We start from the raw sequence: 19,141 nt of genomic DNA, 5'->3' as shown, positions 1-19,141 counted from the left end.
ATGCTAATTAGTCTTTCTCCGTTCGGTAACCTGTCTCGTTTCGTGAGACAAGGTAACAGAGTACACGAGACAGTACTACTCCTTATCGACGGAGACTCCATACCCTGTAGCGGCACTATACTCGCAGCCAGGAGCTCTGTGTTTGAGACTCTGGTTAGGGAGAACTATGAGGTCCATCTTCTCGGTTTTAACGGCATGGCTCACCAAATTAGTCAGGTAATTATAGATTGAAAAAAATTCTAGCTATAGTTTTCAGTTTATTTAAGTGAATCTGTTTTCTTGATTCTTTATGATCTGATGTTCATTTTGAGATTTTCGTGAACTGATTGTGACAGTCCTTGCGTTGATTTTTAATAAAACGTCATGTAAAATATTTCAGTGCCTAGAGTTGATGTACGGAGGACAAATTATGCTGGATTCCAGCAACATACAAGCATTTCTGAATTTCAGTGTTCAGTTTGAGATTAACGAGCTGATAAATTTATGTGCTGTTTGGATGGAAAACAACAATTTATACCTGGAGTCTGAAAAAATACTGAACGAGCAAGATAGATCTAAATGTATCGACATGATAAGTTGCATAAACTTCAAAAAGATCTCTGAAAATAAAAACTCTATGATGAATCAAAGTATCTCATCTGATGAAGAGGAATACATTGATCTAGAGGAGATTTGTTCCTCATTTACAGACACCACTATTGAGACTCACCACACAAACGGACATACTTCCACTATTGTGTCGTCTAAAGGTCGAGGGAGACTTGCTGCAGAGCTGTCATCACTAGCATCGCCATCCTCTACTGCAACAGTTACTACAGTGCCCGCATCAACCAACAGCCATGACACTGATAGCCAGCAAACTGAACCCTCACCGGGGTCTAACATCCGGGACGGGCCAGGAGAGTGGCAGAAAGTACCAGTTCCACAGACGAAAATTAAAACCGAACTGATTCTCAAAAACCCAGTAACCCAGTACAAACCAAACCTTGCGAAGTGGCCTCATTTCTCACCGGAAGATTTTCTCAGGCTAGGAAGCCCGCTCTGCCCATACCCTGAATTCGCTAAACTAGAGGTAGGGATAGCGTGGCTAGCCAACAGTGAGCTCAACATTCCTCAATGTCAGAACTTGATGGATCAGTTCATGGCCAACATTGATCCTCTAGATTTATCGGACCGATACATATCACTCCTGAACGACTATATGAATTCTTGGAATGTATCATTTCCCCCTCACTTCAAAAAACATATCAAGAATTGCTACGTTCCTGATGATCCTGCATCTGATTCAAAGTACTTCATGCACCTGTGGACCCTGCAGAAAGGGGATCTAGCAGAGTTGAGGAGTTTTAATTTCGTCAGTTTCTTTGCTACATGTCCTCTGTGCGACAAAGGAACAGGAGAAAATGTTCTGAAACTGGTCCAACAAACTCCTTGCTACGACCTAAAGATTGACCAGTATCGTCGGAAGAAACCCAAAAATGGTATTATTTATCCGGTCCACTTCCATTCTAACTCAGTGTTCCACTGGCTGATAAAGACTGGCAGTGGAAATAGACCGGTACTTCACTCCCTCATTACAAATAACCTCCAGACAGTGCTGGATACCCTGAAAAAGCACGATAAGCTTATCGTGATCTGTCTTCAACTTAAAACTTAATGATGTGGAAAGAGTACAGTTGAGTTAACCTGATGAAAAAGATTATGCTTACCTGTGTGGTAATTCAAGCTTGGATAATGGATACGGGAATTATTTGAAAATTTGAATCGATATGTTGTTGAAAATGCTGAAAATGAAAATTGGCTATTAAGATATTTGTAAATTTCAGACTTCGTTATGTTAATGGAAAATGGAATTAATTGATGAATCATGCTTGCACAACACTGATGACCCTCATTTTTATAACAGGATTTTTCATTTTACATCAGTGCTTTCAAATATACTTGGTCTCTGAGATTTATATGATCTCTGAGTTCAGCTTCATTGGACAGCACTATAATGGGTATATTTTATTTGCTGGGTTGATTGCGAGTACATTAACTAAGATTAAAAATTAAACTCATGTTCATAACTTCATGTTTTTGAACATTTTATCCGTTACCTTACTTTTATTTTCCGTGACTAATAAAAGTCCGGTTTAAGATTATTTGAGTTCTATCACTCAGAAGATGCTTGTATTTACTGTTAATTTGTAGTGTGATTGAATCCTAATTTATATTTTTAGATCTAGTGCAATCCGTCATTTATAAATTTATATTTAAAACTCCTATGTTTTATCGCTCATCAAGGATTTAAGTCAGCGGGGCCAATAGCATCAGTAATAGATATTGGATAGTAGAAATGTATAAAGTAAGTAACGTCTCTCACACACGTCTTATCTCCACTAGTGCTTCTTTTGTGCTGCCTTTTGACAAGCTTCCTTCTCTCTTGTCTTCAGACTAGCAGTGGATCAAGTTCCGGGGGGGGGGGGGGGGGGGGCAGTTTCATAGCAACCACACAGTTTGCAGGTCCCGAGGGGGTCCACACTCCACAGTTCTATGTTACTAGCAGTCACTAGTTAGATAGTTATCAAGTGGAACTTGAGAAGGGCAGGGCCAGGGATAAGCTTTTTATATAGTAAGTTGTTCCAGCGTATATGATATGAAGAAAGACAAAAACTAGGGGAAAATAATTTACTTGGCTTTGGTTCGCTTTTTTTTAAATTTATTGAAAACTATATTTTGTATGGAACCTTTGATTGTTAAACTTTTTATTGATAATTATCCGAACTGAAGTAACAAGATATTGAATACTAGCATTGGCATGTGAAAATTGTCGAATTTACTAAGTTAATAGTTTTGTGTACCATGAATATGTGATTGTGGCCCTCGTTTTGGTAAATTTTTTATCGTCAAATTTTTACGCTTATCCTGCTGTTTTCGTTCATCTCCCTGAAAATCAATCTTATTCTTGAAAATATTCCAGGAGTAAAAACATTATTTAATTTGATTGCAATTATTAACAGTAATCTCTGTTAAACCAACTTTATAGTTATAATTTATAATTCAAATACAACAAAATAATTAAAACGAAGTCTCTGATCAGGTAGATGGCAGTTTTAGATGTTGTAGAAAAGGAACTGTCTTGGAACGATTTCCATCACCCTCTCTTTGACATTGTAAATACAGCCGAAGAGGATGAGACGCAGCCCTCAATACACGTGCTGAACGAGGAATGTCTCGACTTGATTCTATCCTACTTTAATACCCTGGAGCAGTTTAGACTTGGGATTGTTTGCAGAAGATGGTATAATCTGTGCCTGTCTAAAATATCCAGGATAAGTTATCTCCCTGTCAGAAAACTCGGAGAAGACAGCCGGACTGTATAGAAAGCTTTAATGGTATGAATATGAGTGATTTAAATATTGACCAAATTCGTGAGATGTTGTCACCCAAAACTGAGACAAAGTTGAGTGTGAGTAACATTATGTCGGTGGTTTCAATCAATTGTGGGACTCTGTCCACGGTTGCCCTGGAAAACACCGATGGGCTGAATGCTGAAAGTTTGTCCAGTTTAGCTAGCATGATGCCGAATCTTTTGGAATTAAAGCTCGATAAGGGTATGGAAATGAGTGAAGGCTCGTGCGAAATCATGGCTGAAAAGATTATTCCAAAGTTGAAAGCTCTATCTTTCTTCTTAGAGTCATTCCCTGAAAAGATCAATCTTCGCAAAATGCTCAGTAGTGCTAGAAGATTGAGATACCTAAGTTTGGAAGAGTGTCGGAAAGAAGAAGTTGAGGAAGATGATACAAGGGAGGAAGATGGGCCCGGTCTTCTCGAGGCTCTCTCTCCTTCTAATCCCATTGTCTGTTGCTCTTTCTACAGATACGTTAACATACAACCCAAATCTCTAGAATACGTATTCAGGAATTTCTCTGAAACTTTGGAGTATTTGAATCTGTCGGGGACAAATCTAGAAGGGCTTACCAATATGCAAACCTATAATCTACCTAAGCTTAACAAAATGAAAGTATTCCTAGCTTCTCTTTCTGTCCGCCCTCGCGAGGATGATCTGGAAGAATTGCCTCTAGCTCGTCATACCCCGTGCTCTCGACAACTAACTGAACTTTTGATGCTAATGCCAAATCTTATAGTTCTCGATCTGTCTTATAACTATCATCTTAGATTCAATGGAGTCGACATAGTACGCCTTTTATCAGAGCATTGCCCACTACTTGAAGAATTGCACTTAACAAAATGTGCAGTTCCCGCCCAGAAGCTAGCTGCTCTTACCGAGCTGAAGTTTCTTAAAAGGCTTTTCCTCGGCGTGGTTTACAACAATCATAGTCGGGTCGATGAAGAGAACAATTTGGTTGATTGTTTCAGTTTTATATCCCGCCGAGTCATTCCTCACATGAAAAATTTGGAAGAATTATCGATAGAGGAGCCCAGATACGCCTTCTCTGTTGACGACATCGTTACTTTTATTGATCACGCAGGACCTAATTTCAAAACTCTGACCTTAAGTACGTTGTATGATATGATAAAGGCTGTTCAAAGCGGTTTTGATCAAAGGCACAATTTCATTGAAGAGGCTGCAAGAAAGTGTAAAGAAAGTTGTAGAGATAGAAACAATGTGATCACCCTGTTGGTAAATGGGATAAGAATGATGCACAAAAACTTGTGTAATTCGTTAGAAATTAGAAACAATTGTGATTGTTGGAAACTTAATTTCGATGACATTGCTCCGAAATTTCTTAAAATTAAGAATCTAGAGTTTGATCTTGAACTTGGCTACAAAGATTTCTACCCTAGTAGCATTTCACATCGGGGTGTAATCAATATTGACTACGAGCTTTTGAAACTGCCTAGGTTTGTAACCAATATGTAATATGTGTGCAAATGTGGTTATATACGTACAGTGCAGCCTGGTATTTTCATGTTTGACTGCTGAAACCATTGGTGCAATGTGATTTAACCGTACGACGCGATAATATCCAGTATTTCATATCACACGTGATATCCATATCTTCTATCAACCATGAATCTGTCACCTGATGAAACAGTTTGATTAATATGGCATGAGCTGATGCCTGAGGGGCTTATGTGGTATTTTAGGTTTATTGTAAGTTCATTTTAGATGTACTACAATTTAATTAGAAATTAATTATATGATATTTTAAGTGTATGATTTATCTTTATTTTATGTGTACAATTGCAGAAATTAAGGGGGGGGGTCAATGGGTATTTTTTTGTGAAACTTGATTTCGAGATAGTAGTTGACCAACAAACTAGGACCAGTGACCGAACTTTTGAGGGGGTCCCGGACCCCAACCGCCAAACGGTGCGCGCAGGGCAGCCACGCCCATATTTGGTCCAAATTAGGCCCAATTTAGCCAAATACCCTGAACATGCCCAAAACCCAGGTTTATGGTGCTCTACTTGTAGCTAGTGGTCTCCTGAACTCGTATATGAAATTTCATCAAGATTGGACAAAAAATGACTGAGTTATGAGCCAAAAACCATATGCCCATATTTGGGCATACGCACCAAATTTGGTAGATTTCGTCCCATAAATTGGTCAAATATCAATATTTTTGGATGAGACTTACTTTATATGAAAGGTAAGCCTAAACTACATATTCTCTGTAAGTTATAGCTTTATATCTGTTTAAATGTGGATACTAAGGCTTTTTACGGATTTTTGATTTAGGCCTCAAAAAAAATTTGGCGGTTAAATTCTGAATTTCTGTAATATAATTTTGGAATTTGGCCGCCAAATTTTTTTTGAGGCCTAAATCAAAAGTCCGTTCTTAAAATAAGGTCGAAATGCGATTTCGAGTCGATTCCAAAAATTTCATGCAAAAATTTTGAAAACTGATTGAGTTGTTACAATTTTGGTGAGATCAATTCCGCGAATATCGCGAACCGAGATATGGGCAATTTAGTTCATTTTTTGTGGTTTTTTCGCCTTAGTATCCACATTTAAACAGATATAAAGCTATAAATTACAGAGAATATGTAGTTTAGGCTTACCTTTCATATAAAGTAAGTTTCATTCAAAAATATTGATATTTGACCAATTTATGGGACGAAATCTACCAAATTTGGTGCGTATGCCCAAATATGGGCATATGGTTTTTGGCTCATAACTCAGTCATTTTTTGTCCAATCTTGATGAAATTTCATATACGAGTTCAGGAGACCACTAGCTACAAGTAGAGCACCATAAACCTGGGTTTGGGGCATGTACAGGGTATTTGGCTAAATTGGGCCTAATTTGGACCAAATATGGGCGTGGCTGCCCTGCGCGCACCGTTTGGCGGTTGGGGTCCGGGACCCCCTCAAAAGTTCGGTCACTGGTCCTAGTTTGTTGGTCAACTGCTATCTCGAAATCAAGTTTCACAAAAAAATACCCATTGGCCCCCCCCCCTTAACGCAGCATAACCGTGGCCGCAACTTTTCAACTTCGATGGCGAAATATAATGACTGTACATATTATTACAAATATAATTAGCCAATTTTATGACAGAATTTCATTTAATTTATTTCAACATTGCTTTAGTATTTAGTAATAACATGGTGCCGAATCATTTTTGCATTGTATGGCTGGGTCATATTTTGTTGTTTAATAACTTCATTTTTTTTCTGTATTAAAACGCGATAATATTTAAAACGTAAATACTAATATAATTGTAACTTATAACTAGAATTTAAAAATTTAAAAAATCTATGTTTAATACTCTGAACCCACAAGTTCAGCTTATTATTATCTTAATCTATTATTACTGGTTTTCTTTATCTCTCTGCGTTATTGGTACGACATTTCTAGTTATGGCAATGGCATAAAATGGAAATTACTCAAGGGTTTTTCCATTTTCTCCATAGAAAAAGTCTCCATTTTATGCAATTTAAAAACTTAAAAATTTTAAAAACCCAATTTCTTACAATATTTTGACCTTAAAGGACGAAATAATTTAAATACAATATTCATCTAGAATCTAAATATCATTTCAAACACCAAAAAGACAATTTTTGCCCTTTTATTGTATTTCGACCTTCAACAATTTTCCAGCTCGAACACAAGGGTCCCCCCTTGTATAAAATTTGTAAAAATTGTAAAATAATTCGTTTTTCAAATATCATAATTTAGTACAAATATTATAATTTTGGTACTAAACGTTTTGCCTTTCCAAGCTGAAAACAATTCTGAAAAATATTTCCGAGATTTATAAGTTTTCTATCCCAATTTCGAAGTCCCCACATCACCCTCTATATATGATCTTGGAGTCGAGGCTTCCCCTTTTTTTAAGCTGTATTAATTCAGTGAATCGAAAAGAGAGAGCCAAAAAATCGGGTATATTTTTTTTGAGCGTATTAATATAGTGAAAAATTGGCCATGGAACTAATGCAATCTCGAAGGGCAGGCCTCCCATATGCAATACGAGCTCAGAAGTGGTGAGTCTGCCTTTAGAGGCACGTATCAATCGAATTAAACTTGGGCCGAAAATTTTCTAAGTCAAAGATAATTAAGGTTTTCTTGGAAACCACTTTTGACTTTTGCCTACAGTTCATGTTACCCTAATCATTATGAGCCGACGTGGCTTTCGCCAGGATACTGGGGGCCATAGTGGGGGTAAGTGAAATGAAAATGAGGGTCACGACGCGTGATACAACGATATACGATATTGGAATCGAGGCTTACCCTTTGTAATGTGATCTCGGACGGCAGGCCTGAGGCCTCCCCTATGCAATACGAGTTCGGAAGCGGGAGCCCTGCCTGTATCCTCAAACACTGGCATAATTTCATAGTTAATGACTTCATGTAATTATAGTGTGTGTTTGGCCTCCTTCTAATTCTTTATGCATGTTACCTTTTGCGAGAGATATTTCTTTGGTTTTATCGGAATAGTTTTATTTACGTTAAAGGACCAGTTAACTGAAAAATTTGTAGTCTCCAATTTGGCTAAGATTTAAATCAGCTGTGACAAACTGGTAAAGAATCGTATCGCCGAAAGAACCAATTCTCTAGCGTACGTGTAACGCGTGTTATTGCAATAATAAGCTGTGGCCTCGTGACGTCATAAAGTCCCTCAGTGCGCGCTTGCATAGCGTAATACATTGCAAATGTTTATCATCGTCAATAAAACACGTTTAACTCACTCAAATTTTAGAATTATGACTATTACCCTAGTTCTCCAAAATCCTTATAGTTTTGGCTATCATCCTAACTAAATGAATAGCTGATTGGACGTACAGTGCTAACGTCATGATTTTAAACAGTGGTATAGGTTCTTGAACAGTGGCGGGTGAATGTACGGTTAGAAAGTTTCTGCTATTACAACTTATAATTATGATTATGTCATATGTGATAATTTTGGATTGTTTTCATTGCTTAATTACACAAGCAGGGAGACTGTACCGATTATTTTTCCCCAGTCCATGAAACTCTAATGAATTTAGAAAGGATCTAGATAAGTAGGAGTTTGTTAAATCCCGAGAGCAATTATATTTATATCATAGCGAAATTTCTAACTTTAATCCGTATGTGTCAGCCAGTACAGGAGACAAGAAGTCTGGCTACTTTACGGCCGTTCCTCTGGGACCATTAGTAGAAGTAGCTTCTATCATAACACTGCCGTGGGAACAGAATTCCCGCCAAAATACCCGGTCTACCAAATAGTAATACTGATCGGAGTGTACGGTGTGCGGTGTGTTTTGAATTAGACTTACGGCTTACCTAGTTGTTATCCTAATTGCATTATCATCGGTACATATAATAAATAAACTACTGGTAAGTTTAAATACCAAGTGCAAACGTGTTCAGTCAATCGACCCACTGAAAAACTATAGGATTTCCAAGACCCTATTATTCTCTGGCCATATATTACGGCACGATCGATTGTTAGATGGCTAAACGACCAACGTTAATCTATACAATTCTAAAACTATGAGCTAGCACTTTAATCTAAAAATACACTTTTTATATTACTACTGATTTTTACATTTCACGTAAAACATTGTCGCCACAGGTTGATTATGGACACTAACAGCTTAATTTGAGATAAATGACTTATGAGTTTCTCTAAAGTTAACTCTAAAGTTGTGTAGTCCAGTCATTTATGGACATTTATGGAAATGATCCTGCAAATGTTCAAATACTCACGAAACTTTGCACAGACCTTCCTGAAGGTATGAATAAACGATTTTCGTTTGGAGACATTTTTTGACCGTAGAGAAAACCCAGGAGGGCCACGCCCATATTGACCAAATAACGTAACCGACCCCTTGCTTCTGAAGGTCGTAGAGACTTTAAAATAGGCTTAAACGAAGCGGCATATGCATGTTTATATAGGAGTTACTGAGCAACACATGGCCTAAAATCCTTACTTTCCGAGAACTTTGCCAAAAACCATTTTGGGCGGGGTGCTGAGCCCATTTTCGATAGGATCGTGATAGAGTCTTTAGACAGGGTGCAAAAGAACCGCAATTAGCATATTAATATATGACTTACGAACAAACATATGCCTTAAAGTGCTTACTTTTTCAGTTATTGGCGAAAAACTGATTTCCGGTTCCAGAAATCATGCAAAAATATGGGTAGCTCGTTAATTGGGCTATGAAGGCCCTACAGATTTTTGAATGAGTGCAAATTGTGCAGAATGGCCATGTTTATATACAACTTATGAAGCAACATGTACCCTAAAATACTTACTTTTCGAGTTATTTGGGGGAGAAACATTGTATTATGTCCATTTTCTACCTGTAAAATACAGTCTCACGAGCTCATCTGTGCGCGCAAGGGACTTTATGACGTCATCGCCAAAATAATACAAACGCTAATTACACGCGTTAGAGAGCAGTTAGAGATTTAGGAATTTCGACTCGTTGCTTAGTTTGCTATTTGTCACAATCTGTCAAAATATGAGGATAACTTTTTTTTCAGTTAACTGGTCCTTTAACCTCTCTTTCACACTTCACAGTTTAATAAGCTTTCAAGCAGTACACTATTTTGTTTTCTATATTCTATCAAACTTTTACTTAAGTCTAGTTATACATTACTTTATCATATTTTATTGATCTAAGGTGTAGTATTGCCAATTCCAGTTCAATTTGTAACGGAGTTTTATATTAACAGGAAACCTGGAAACGATGTAACAGAGTCAATATATTTTAATGTTGCCATGGGGTGACAAGTCCCCATACGTCGTAGTTATAATCCGATAGTTTCATTGCGTCATAATATACGATATTGGAATTGAGGCTTACCTTTGTAATACGAGTTCGGAAGCGGGAGCCCTTCCCTCAGAGGTTAATGTATTGAGGATGACTCGGACCGAAAATTTTTAAAGTCAAAACCTTTTCAAAGTTTTTCTGGAAACTACTTTAGTTCACGTTTCATGCTACCCTGATCATTATTAGCCGAAAATATTTGTTCTATTTTTGAATTTCGGACCTACCCTTCGATATACGATTTTGAACTCGAGGGTTCCCCCTTGCAATGCGATCTCGGAAGGCAGGCCTCCCCTTTGCAGTGCGAGCTCGGAAGCGGGAGCTCTGCCTTCAGAGGTACTTATCGAGGATTACTGGGACCGAAAATTGTCTAAGTCAAACATTTAAAAGTTTTCCGCGAAATTACTTTTCTCCAGTGTTCGTGTTTCTCTGATTATTATGAGCCGAAAATATTTTTCGGGACCTAGCCCTCGAGAATTTTTCCTGAAAATTAATGAAATTTCTGATCAATATCCGTCCAAGCACCTTCTTTACTACTTACTATAGCCGGGTATCCGATCGATTTCTAAATTGTATCACTATCAGAGTGAAATTGAGTGGAATTTGAATTGCAAAATCTATTCGAATTGATCTTGGCCTCTAGTAGCCTGGTATGTGTCTCGAGTAGCCTGGTATGAGCCTCTAGTAGCTTGGTATGAGCTTTGAGTTGCCTGGTATGCGAAAATAAACATGTTAAAAAACACTATCAATTATCTTGTGCGTATTAATGTTAATTTCATGGTATGATTTAAGTAAACCATCAGATTATTTTCCTTAAAATGATACCCCTACTCTGTTATAAGTTGAATCCTCTAAATCCAGGGCAATGTTGATAACCCTATCTCCACTTGGTAACCTGTCCCGGTACATCCGCCATCTTGACAAAGTTCCAGTCCACGAGACAGCACTACTTCTTATTGATGGTAACTCAGTGTGTTGTAGCGGCGCTATTCTAGCTGCTCGTAGTCCTGTTTTAGAGAAGGTACTGAAACAGAACTATGAGATTGTGTTGGACGGGTTTCAGGACATGATCCCACAATTAAACCAGGTAATTGCCATCCTTCTCAACCAGATTCTGTCCAATGTTTCTATAGCTGATTTCTTTTTTCAATCTATGAGCATGGGTAGTTTATAAGTATACTCTTTTAATCGTTTGCAACCTTCTTTTATTTGTTAGCCCTTGGCCTTATTAATATATTTTATTGTGGGTACTACTCAGTAGAGTGGGTATTTGTGGGCTATCTTATTATTACAGTCTCTTTATTTTCAGTGTCTAGAAGTGCTCTATGGAGGGGCCGTGTCCATGACTCACGACAACGTTATCGCCTTCCTAAAGTTCGGAATTACATTCCAGATTGATGAGCTTGTTAGCCCCTGCTGCGTGTGGCTGCAGGAAAAGGGTCTTTACCAAGAGATTGGGCTGCTCCTTGTCCATGACATTGAGAAAAGATTGAAATTGTTGGACAAACTAGTCCCTAGAGTACGTCAGCACTCAGCCGGGTCCGCTGGCTCATCTCTCTCTAGTCGGTCTGGTAGTCAGGAATATGATCCTCCCTCACCTGATCCTTGTTCCCCAGACCCTGACTGTTCACCTCCTTTCTCCAGTCTACTCTCTCCACTGCATCTCTTAGATCATCCTGTTTTGAACGAGGAGCGATGGTCTAAAGCTCCTAAATTAAATCTGGGTTCCTCCAGTTCATCCACACGTCCAAAAGTATCGGGAGATGCGTGTCTCGTTCCTCTGATGAGTAAAATGAGAAGCGATGATGACAAAGAATGGAAACCAAACTCACGGCCTCTAAAGGGAAGAATTGGCTTTAAAAGTAGTCATGATGAAAACAGAGAAGAGAAGGGGCGATACCAGATTCTATAGGACAGTCCCTCAACAGCCTCGAATCCTTCGACAAGTTCCCTGCTTTGCAGAAAGGGTGGAAGATGGCTCCGACCAAAAAGAAGAATAAGCCTGCCCCTCCAAAGCTGGCTTCTGTTGTGGTGAACCCTGCTGCACAGTCCTATCCTAACCTGAGCCAGTGGGCAGAGTTCTCGTTATCTGATATTGAGGGTTTGTGTAGCTCTAAGTGCGTGTACCCAGAGTTCGTTAAGTTGGAAGTGGTAATTGGTTGGGTTACTGGCAGTAAAAACACTATATCTGGTTCTTGGCAAGGTCTTCTTAACCAGCTCCTGATAGATATGGATCCTCTTCAGTTGTCAGACAGATATTTGTCTATGATTGAGGAGCATTTGTCGAAATCATTTGGCTTGAACTTGCCACGAAATTTTGCCAACAATATCGGGAACCCGTACGATGACGAGAAGCCCGGATCAGTGTCAAAGTTTACTGCCCTGCAGTGGTCTGTCTCCCTCCCAGATGATTTAAGCAAGATCCGCTCCCAGAACTACTTGAGCTTCTTCGCCAATTGTGAGTTGTGCCAGAAAAAGGGTAAACAAGAGGTGGTCCTGAGACTGGTCAACAAGACCCCTTGCTACGACCTCAAGACAGAGAGTTTTAGGAAGGTTGTTCCCCGACCTGGGTTGAGGTTACCTGAACATTACCACTCCAACTCTGTCTTCCACTGGTTCATACGGGTCAAAACCAGCATGAGGTTCACTGCGTTAGTGTCCCTAATCACCACCGACTTCAAGGATATAGTTACGCTAGTTAAGATAGACAACAAATTCAAGGTTGTTTGTTTGCAGATCAACAAGTAATTCCGATCAATGAATCATTGAATGATTATCTGTCAGGACACTATCAATCTTACCACGTCAGCAGCTATTTTTAACCATGACAATGCAATTAATGTTAATGCTATAATTAGCGAGTTTTAAAGTTTTTATCAATTTTGTTATTTTATCAAATTAATCACACGTCCCCCATTGTGGAGTGCTTTATAAGCATTTATTTAAATTGTTCAAAGCTTCATTTCGCCATTGATGACTCGATGCTTTATTGGCATTTTATCGCATGCTAATTAATCTTATTCAGCTTTCTGATATTTACATTCTATGACACCAACCACCAACGAGTGAATTAAATCAATTTATCAATAGTGTTACCCCTTTTATACTTACCTTACTCTTAGCGTTCTCGGTCTTCTAATTTTTAACCAAGGTAACCGTTTTTTAATGAAAGCACATGCTATTTTGAATTTTGTTTTTTAATCAAATAAAGGAACACTTATCGAATAAATTTCTATTCAGTTGTTTCAGAATTGAAATCTTATTTTATCGTTTGAATTTTAATCAGTTACTTCAACTAACAAAATATTAAATTTTGACCTTATTTTTATTATGTTATTCCATATTCCGAATAAAATAAACTTTTTTTCAAATACAATAATTGTCTTCGTTTTAATTTGACCAAGTAAGGAGACATTGTTGTACTGTTAGTGTTAATGAACTGACCCGGCGCGCGCTACTTTGCAGCACTTGCCTCGGGCAGTAATATTTCGAGAATAAAGCAGACGAGCGTGCTAAAACTAAATCACTCTACAGTCGATCTTCGAGATTGTTCTAAAAGGGCCCCGACAGTTGTAATCAGCTTCAATCGATGTATTTTCGGACGTTGATTCTGAATCACCTCCATGACATAGGGGTAAAATGCTCCCCTGACGAGATATTGGCGAAAAACTGTCTCGATCACGTGATATGACTGTATAAGGAAGTTATTCTAATTTCTCGTTAGGGTTAGGGTTTCAGCATATGCTTTTGCTAAGGATTGAGTTAGGGTTGGGATCAGATTAGAGGGTCAGGGTTTCGAATAGTCGTTCAGGACCAGCTCTAGAGAACGGGTTGAAAAAGTCACGTGACAGTCGAGTGTAGAGTGATTAATCATCATCTAGAATAGAAATGAGAATTGAGAAAGCGGAGGTCGCTACTTCGAAGAAATTTAGACGAGAATACGTCTACTCACTCTACACTCGACTGTCGACTGTCAACTAACTTTTTAACACGTTCTCTAGAGTATAGGTGGCCCTGAATGACTATTCGAAACTTTAAGTCTAACCCTCTACTTTGAACCCAATCCCTTTAATTGATAATAACTGAAGCATGTGCTAGAATTAAAACCCTAATTCTAATTCAATGGTCATACTCATATCACGTGATCGAGACAATTTTTCGCCAGGGGGGCATTTTAACCCTATACTATGTCATTCGGAATCAGCGTTTGAAAATATATCGATTCAAGCCGATTTCTATTAACATATATACTAGGCCGATCCTACTAAATCGCTCGCCCAAATTTTAAGAAAATTCTTGTAAAAAGGCCCTTTGGGCATGAAAGTGATCGGAATCGGTGTATTTTTGGACGCTGATGCCGAATCACCCCCCATGACGTAGGGTTAAAATGCTTCCCTGGAGAGTTATGGGCAAAAAAACCGTTTTGGTCACGTGACAGGCTAGTAAAACATGAATTCGATTGTTTAGGGCTCGGGTTAGGGTTAGGGTTGACGGATGTTACTCGTCTAAATTTCTTCGAAGTAGCGCGCGCCGCTTTCTTCCCGATGGCACGAGCTACGAAGTAGCGCGCGCCGGGCCAGATCATTAACAATGGTCAAGGGTTAGGGTTGTGGTAAGGGTTATGGTTAGCTTCGGGGTTATGTTAGGGTTAGGGTTGGAATTAGGGTTTATGTAAAACCGTTTTGTACGGCTGCAAAACCATAAAAACCAAAGTCACGTGAAATTTTTGGGCGAGCGAATTAGTAAGAGCCATACTGCACACTAGGCCGTGCGCAATCGACCGTAAGACGCGCGCTGACCATTGAATCATGAATGGTTTTTAGCTCGTATACGTATTTCGGCCAGAACATTATTTCGGAAACAATCAAAAAGTTTTAATACTTCCCATTTAACAATTTTGTTGAAATTTGGTCGGCTTATGTAAACACTCATGTTTTAGTTTTTACTGAACCTAAATTAGCGCGGCGAAACTCACTGATCATTCCCAATTCCAAAAAGGTACGTACCTGACAAATTTGGTACTGTGAAAATTCTCACAGTCTCTAGAAAACAATGATACACAATTTTTAAAAATCCGAGCAATTAGTTTATTTTTATCGTGCATCCCCTAAATATACTGTTGGAGTTTTTTTTTTTTTGTCGATGGGCGCTCACTCTACCTCCCCGGGTTTGCGGGGAGGCTACGTCCGCCTTGTGGCTAACGTCTCTTGGAGCTCCTTTGGTTGCGGAGGTGTACCGAAAGCTCGGCTGGGATGGGACTCGCTGAGCCGGCACGAACCAAATGGACATAACATTGCTGTTATGACCCGGTGGAACGGCGATACCCCTAAGAGTATCTGCCATATGTTCCGTCATCGGGGGACTTTCTGAGTCCATAGAAAGTCAACTGTCGAAACAGCCTCCCGGAAAATTGGGTTTGATAATGCGAGAAACTACCACTTCCACTGTTATCTGGCTAACAGCTCCGCTAGGTGTTTCTCGATATTTACTGTGCTTGAAGTTTGTTGATTTTTTTCCACTGCGGGGTTAAGTGTAAGATGGGGTTATTCATTTCGTCTTACACGGAGTGTGGATGTATAGATCAAATCGCTTGAGCGTGTGCTAATGTTATGTTATCTGTCTGTAGTTGTCTCGTGTTGATCTCGTGATTTGTTTGGTCGCGCGCATCAGTTTGGTGATACATTTGTGGCTTTCTTTACTATGTATGTCTTTGTCCGCGCGTTCCGTTTTTTCGGTAGACCCCTTTTGCCGTTCTCTCTGTTTATGTGACGAGCTATATGTTTTGGCATATTTGTGGGTTTTAGGTACCATTTGTCCATGGCTGGGTCGTTTTGATATTCTACTGTCCGTAGCGGAAAGGAGCTTGCCGGGCTCCTGTGTGAGTGAGGTGGAGTGGAGAGAGGCCAGGTATGTGCTGGTATTTGATCTGATCCAGCCAGACGACGTTTAGCCTGCCGGACAATGATGGGCAGTTACCATCCCCTACCAACGTGGAGGTCACTCTGAGGTTGCTAGTGGGTCCAGAAACAACAGGGGGGATGGAGTGAGTGATCCCTGCAGTTTGCTGGCTAGCCACCCCAAAGCGGGCGGGGCTGTGAAAGCTGTGCTCAGACTAGGCACCCCACCCGTCGTCTCTTCTTGCAGTAGCAAGGCGTGTTAGTTGATGAGGACTAACACAAGGGACATACTGTTGGAGTGTTGGGGGCCCTTTTTAACGGGTGATACTCGTAAAATATTTGTTCCAAACTCGGCGCGCGTCCTGGTTGCTGGTAGGTTATAACTTGTAGCGCGATACGTTACTGTGCCGCGCCGCGCACTCAATGTGGCTTCTCACAGCGACACCTGGCTAGATCGGCGAAATGCGCTATACTGTGCCGCGCCGAGCTGCCATGAATTGACATCGTCAATTAAGGTTATAACCTACAATTAAGGGCGCTTTTATTAGTGATTTAAAAAATCGAGTGTTTAGTGATTTAGCACGCTCGCGAAGCTTCTCATGGTTTAAATTTTTTCAGAAGTAGCGCGCGAGGCAAATGTGAAGTGTTATTGTTAAATTGTAAATGGCAAAGTTTTGCCGTCTGCGCGTGCGAAGTAGTGCGCGGCGCGCGCCAGGTCATGGGTGATACTCGTAAAATATCTGTCGACGAGTCCAACTCGGCGCTCGTCCTGGTAGGTTGTAAACCTAAAAGCGCCGAGTTGGACTCGTCGACTGGAACAAATATTTTACGAGTATCACCCGTTAACTTCGGGCGCGCTTGTTTCACAAGTCAAGAGGCGGGCGCGCGCTACTGCAAGGTTGTAGGTTTACAACCTACCAGGACGCGCGCCGAGTTGGACTCGTCGACGGTATATGGAACAGATATTTTACGAGTATCACCCGTTAACTGCAAGGGCTCTGGATAAAGCAAATTTTTATTAGTGATTTAGAAAAATCGAGTGTTAAGTGATTTAGCACGCTCGCGAAGCTTCTCAATTATCATGATTTAAATTTTTTTCGAAGTCAGAAGTAGCGCACGAGGCAAATGTGAAGTGTTTGGTGTTATTGTTAAATGGCAAAGTTTTGCCGTCTGCGCGTGCGAAGTAGTGCGCGGCGCGCGTCAGGTCATGGGTGCAGTGATTCAGATTAACATTGGACAACGCAGAGGGAATGGTGCGGCAGGTAACCCGTAACATTTTCAATTTCCTCCGCCATAATTCTTACCCAGGGATCTCAGTGTTAATAATCATAAATTGCGCCGATGAGTTCAGCATCCCGAGTTGTATATATAACTACACTACAACACAAGACATAAATGCAGATTGATTAAATTTAGTGAATCCAATATACTTAAAATCACAAATGGATATACATGATACATATAAATATAATAAGACAATACGTATGAACTATTAAACATTTAACTACCAACTTTATTTAACTAATAGTAATTCCCTTGTATAACAAACCAAGACGTGCGCCGAGTTGGACTCGTTGTCAGTCTTGGAACAAATATTGTAAGACATAAGGTTTCACCCGTTGGCGTTAGTAATTCCCAACAGTGAACGGGTATGTCAAATGCTACCGCTACCGGTCCCGTTGAAACGTTGCCAAACGTTAGCTTCCTTTTTTTAACATGTAACGTAACCAGTAACTTTGGCCAATATGTAAATGTTTATTCAGTGTAACTGTAGGTTTTGTAACTTTGTTAATATAACTTCAAACTTGTTAGTCTATGTGCTATGTAATATTAATAAGCGCCATGAGTTGGCACCGAATTTTTTGTCTCCGATTTTGAGAAATTTGGTACCAAAAGCCTTTAAAATCTAAGTGTGAATAATGCAAAATCAAATTCACTGTGCGGCACGATAAGGACGAGCTGTATGTGGGCCTCCTGTACGTTACAAGTGTGTAAAAAGGACGAAAAATGAGTAATTTCTTGCTTAAAATGCCTGTAACTCCTAAAATATCGAATATTTTGAAATAATTTTTACAGGATCGTAATTAGCTTGATCAGACGCAACTTTTGGTACCAAGATTATAATATTTGAAGGACCAAATTTTACGTCTTAACTCTCATTGAATGGACGCGTGCACATGTGGCATGGTCTTGGTGGGCTAGATAAGATTGGGACTGTCGAGCTGGTATAAGTTAATATCATAAGAAATAATAAAATAAAACATCTAAAAATAAATGTACAAATAACTACCTAATCAAGGCGTGAAAACTGAAAACTAAAATCTTAACTATTTATGAAAAATAAGAAAATGATAGTCATAAACATTAATATCATCAACATTCATTAGGATCAACTTTGACAATATATTATCATGAAGCCACCAAGGCTTACTAGATATGAGATAACTTTCAACTAAAATAATAAAATTATTCTAGTGATACATGTACCAGTACAGTATAGTCTGTCGTTTCGTTATAAATACTTAAATAAGTAATATAAATAAGGGACCTATCTCAGTATGACCTTATGATAAGCGCACTTATAACCAAGTTTCAAGTCCAAAGTATTGCCTGCCCAGCACGTTCGGATCAGAAGCAAGCTCAATCAGGCACATAACCTGTTCATCCACACTTGCACATACAGCTCCCACCTTAGCACGAGCATGAAGCTTTCTTGTTCCTAAAGCCACGTGACTAAACGCTTGTTCCTTTCCGACATGAACATTTTCCTTGAGCTCGTCCCGTAATATCTCACTAGGATTGCCTAGTTCCAGTTTCTTGCGTGCTGTCTCTACTTTTGCTTTTGGATACCAGCTGTCTTCACTAGCTTGACCTGGCAATACAAATTTGAAATAAATCTCTACCCAGATATTTAATCACGATTAATGACTAACCGAATAAGTGAATGTGTTAACAGTTAACAGCCTTCCATTAAATATCGCATGATTGAAGCCCACTCTATAATTCCCATGAATATAAACAAAGTAGCTTGTTTA

The 19,141-nt window shown here is 39.3% G+C and overlaps 3 protein-coding genes across 3 annotated transcripts in view; 2 read left to right on the top strand and 1 right to left on the bottom strand.

Annotated features, from left to right (window-relative positions):
- On the top strand, window positions 1–2,903 carry LOC134817130 (uncharacterized). Its single transcript, XM_063826247.1, has 2 exons — window positions 1–216; window positions 380–2,903. Exons 1-2 carry the CDS (start codon window positions 1–3, stop codon window positions 1,655–1,657), a joined length of 1,494 nt encoding a protein of 497 aa, XP_063682317.1. The 3' UTR covers window positions 1,658–2,903.
- An 8,119-nt stretch (window positions 2,904–11,022) lies between these two features.
- On the top strand, window positions 11,023–13,587 carry LOC134815112 (uncharacterized). The gene is made up of 2 exons (XM_063823592.1): window positions 11,023–11,296; window positions 11,519–13,587. Exons 1-2 carry the CDS (start codon window positions 11,075–11,077, stop codon window positions 12,119–12,121), a joined length of 825 nt encoding a protein of 274 aa, XP_063679662.1. The 5' UTR covers window positions 11,023–11,074; the 3' UTR covers window positions 12,122–13,587.
- A 3,915-nt stretch (window positions 13,588–17,502) lies between these two features.
- Window positions 17,503–19,141, bottom strand: part of LOC134814935 (DNA-dependent protein kinase catalytic subunit-like) — a 45,360-nt gene continuing 43,721 nt past the window's right edge. The window contains exon 25 of the mRNA XM_063823289.1: window positions 17,503–18,978. Coding sequence (XP_063679359.1) covers window positions 18,686–18,978 — 293 coding nt within the window. The 3' untranslated portion in view covers window positions 17,503–18,685. The remainder of the gene's footprint in view (window positions 18,979–19,141) is intronic.

Source organism: Bolinopsis microptera, chromosome 1, assembly GCF_026151205.1.
Source record: "Bolinopsis microptera isolate Bmic1 chromosome 1, MBARI_Bmic_1.0, whole genome shotgun sequence".
NCBI lineage: Eukaryota > Metazoa > Ctenophora > Tentaculata > Lobata > Bolinopsidae > Bolinopsis > Bolinopsis microptera.
Note: the sequence above shows the minus strand (reverse complement) of the source record. Positions and strands in the feature narration are given on the sequence as shown.

Excerpts from the sequence above, each read along its gene's own strand:
- LOC134817130 (XM_063826247.1), top strand. The coding sequence starts at position 1 with ATGCTAATTAGTCTTTCTCCGTTCGGTAACCTGTCTCGTTTCGTGAGA. Across the intron at positions 217-379 it reads TGGCTCACCAAATTAGTCAG|TGCCTAGAGTTGATGTACGG; the intron begins GTAATTATAGAT and ends AAAATATTTCAG.
- LOC134815112 (XM_063823592.1), top strand. The coding sequence starts at position 11,075 with ATGTTGATAACCCTATCTCCACTTGGTAACCTGTCCCGGTACATCCGC. Across the intron at positions 11,297-11,518 it reads TGATCCCACAATTAAACCAG|TGTCTAGAAGTGCTCTATGG; the intron begins GTAATTGCCATC and ends CTTTATTTTCAG.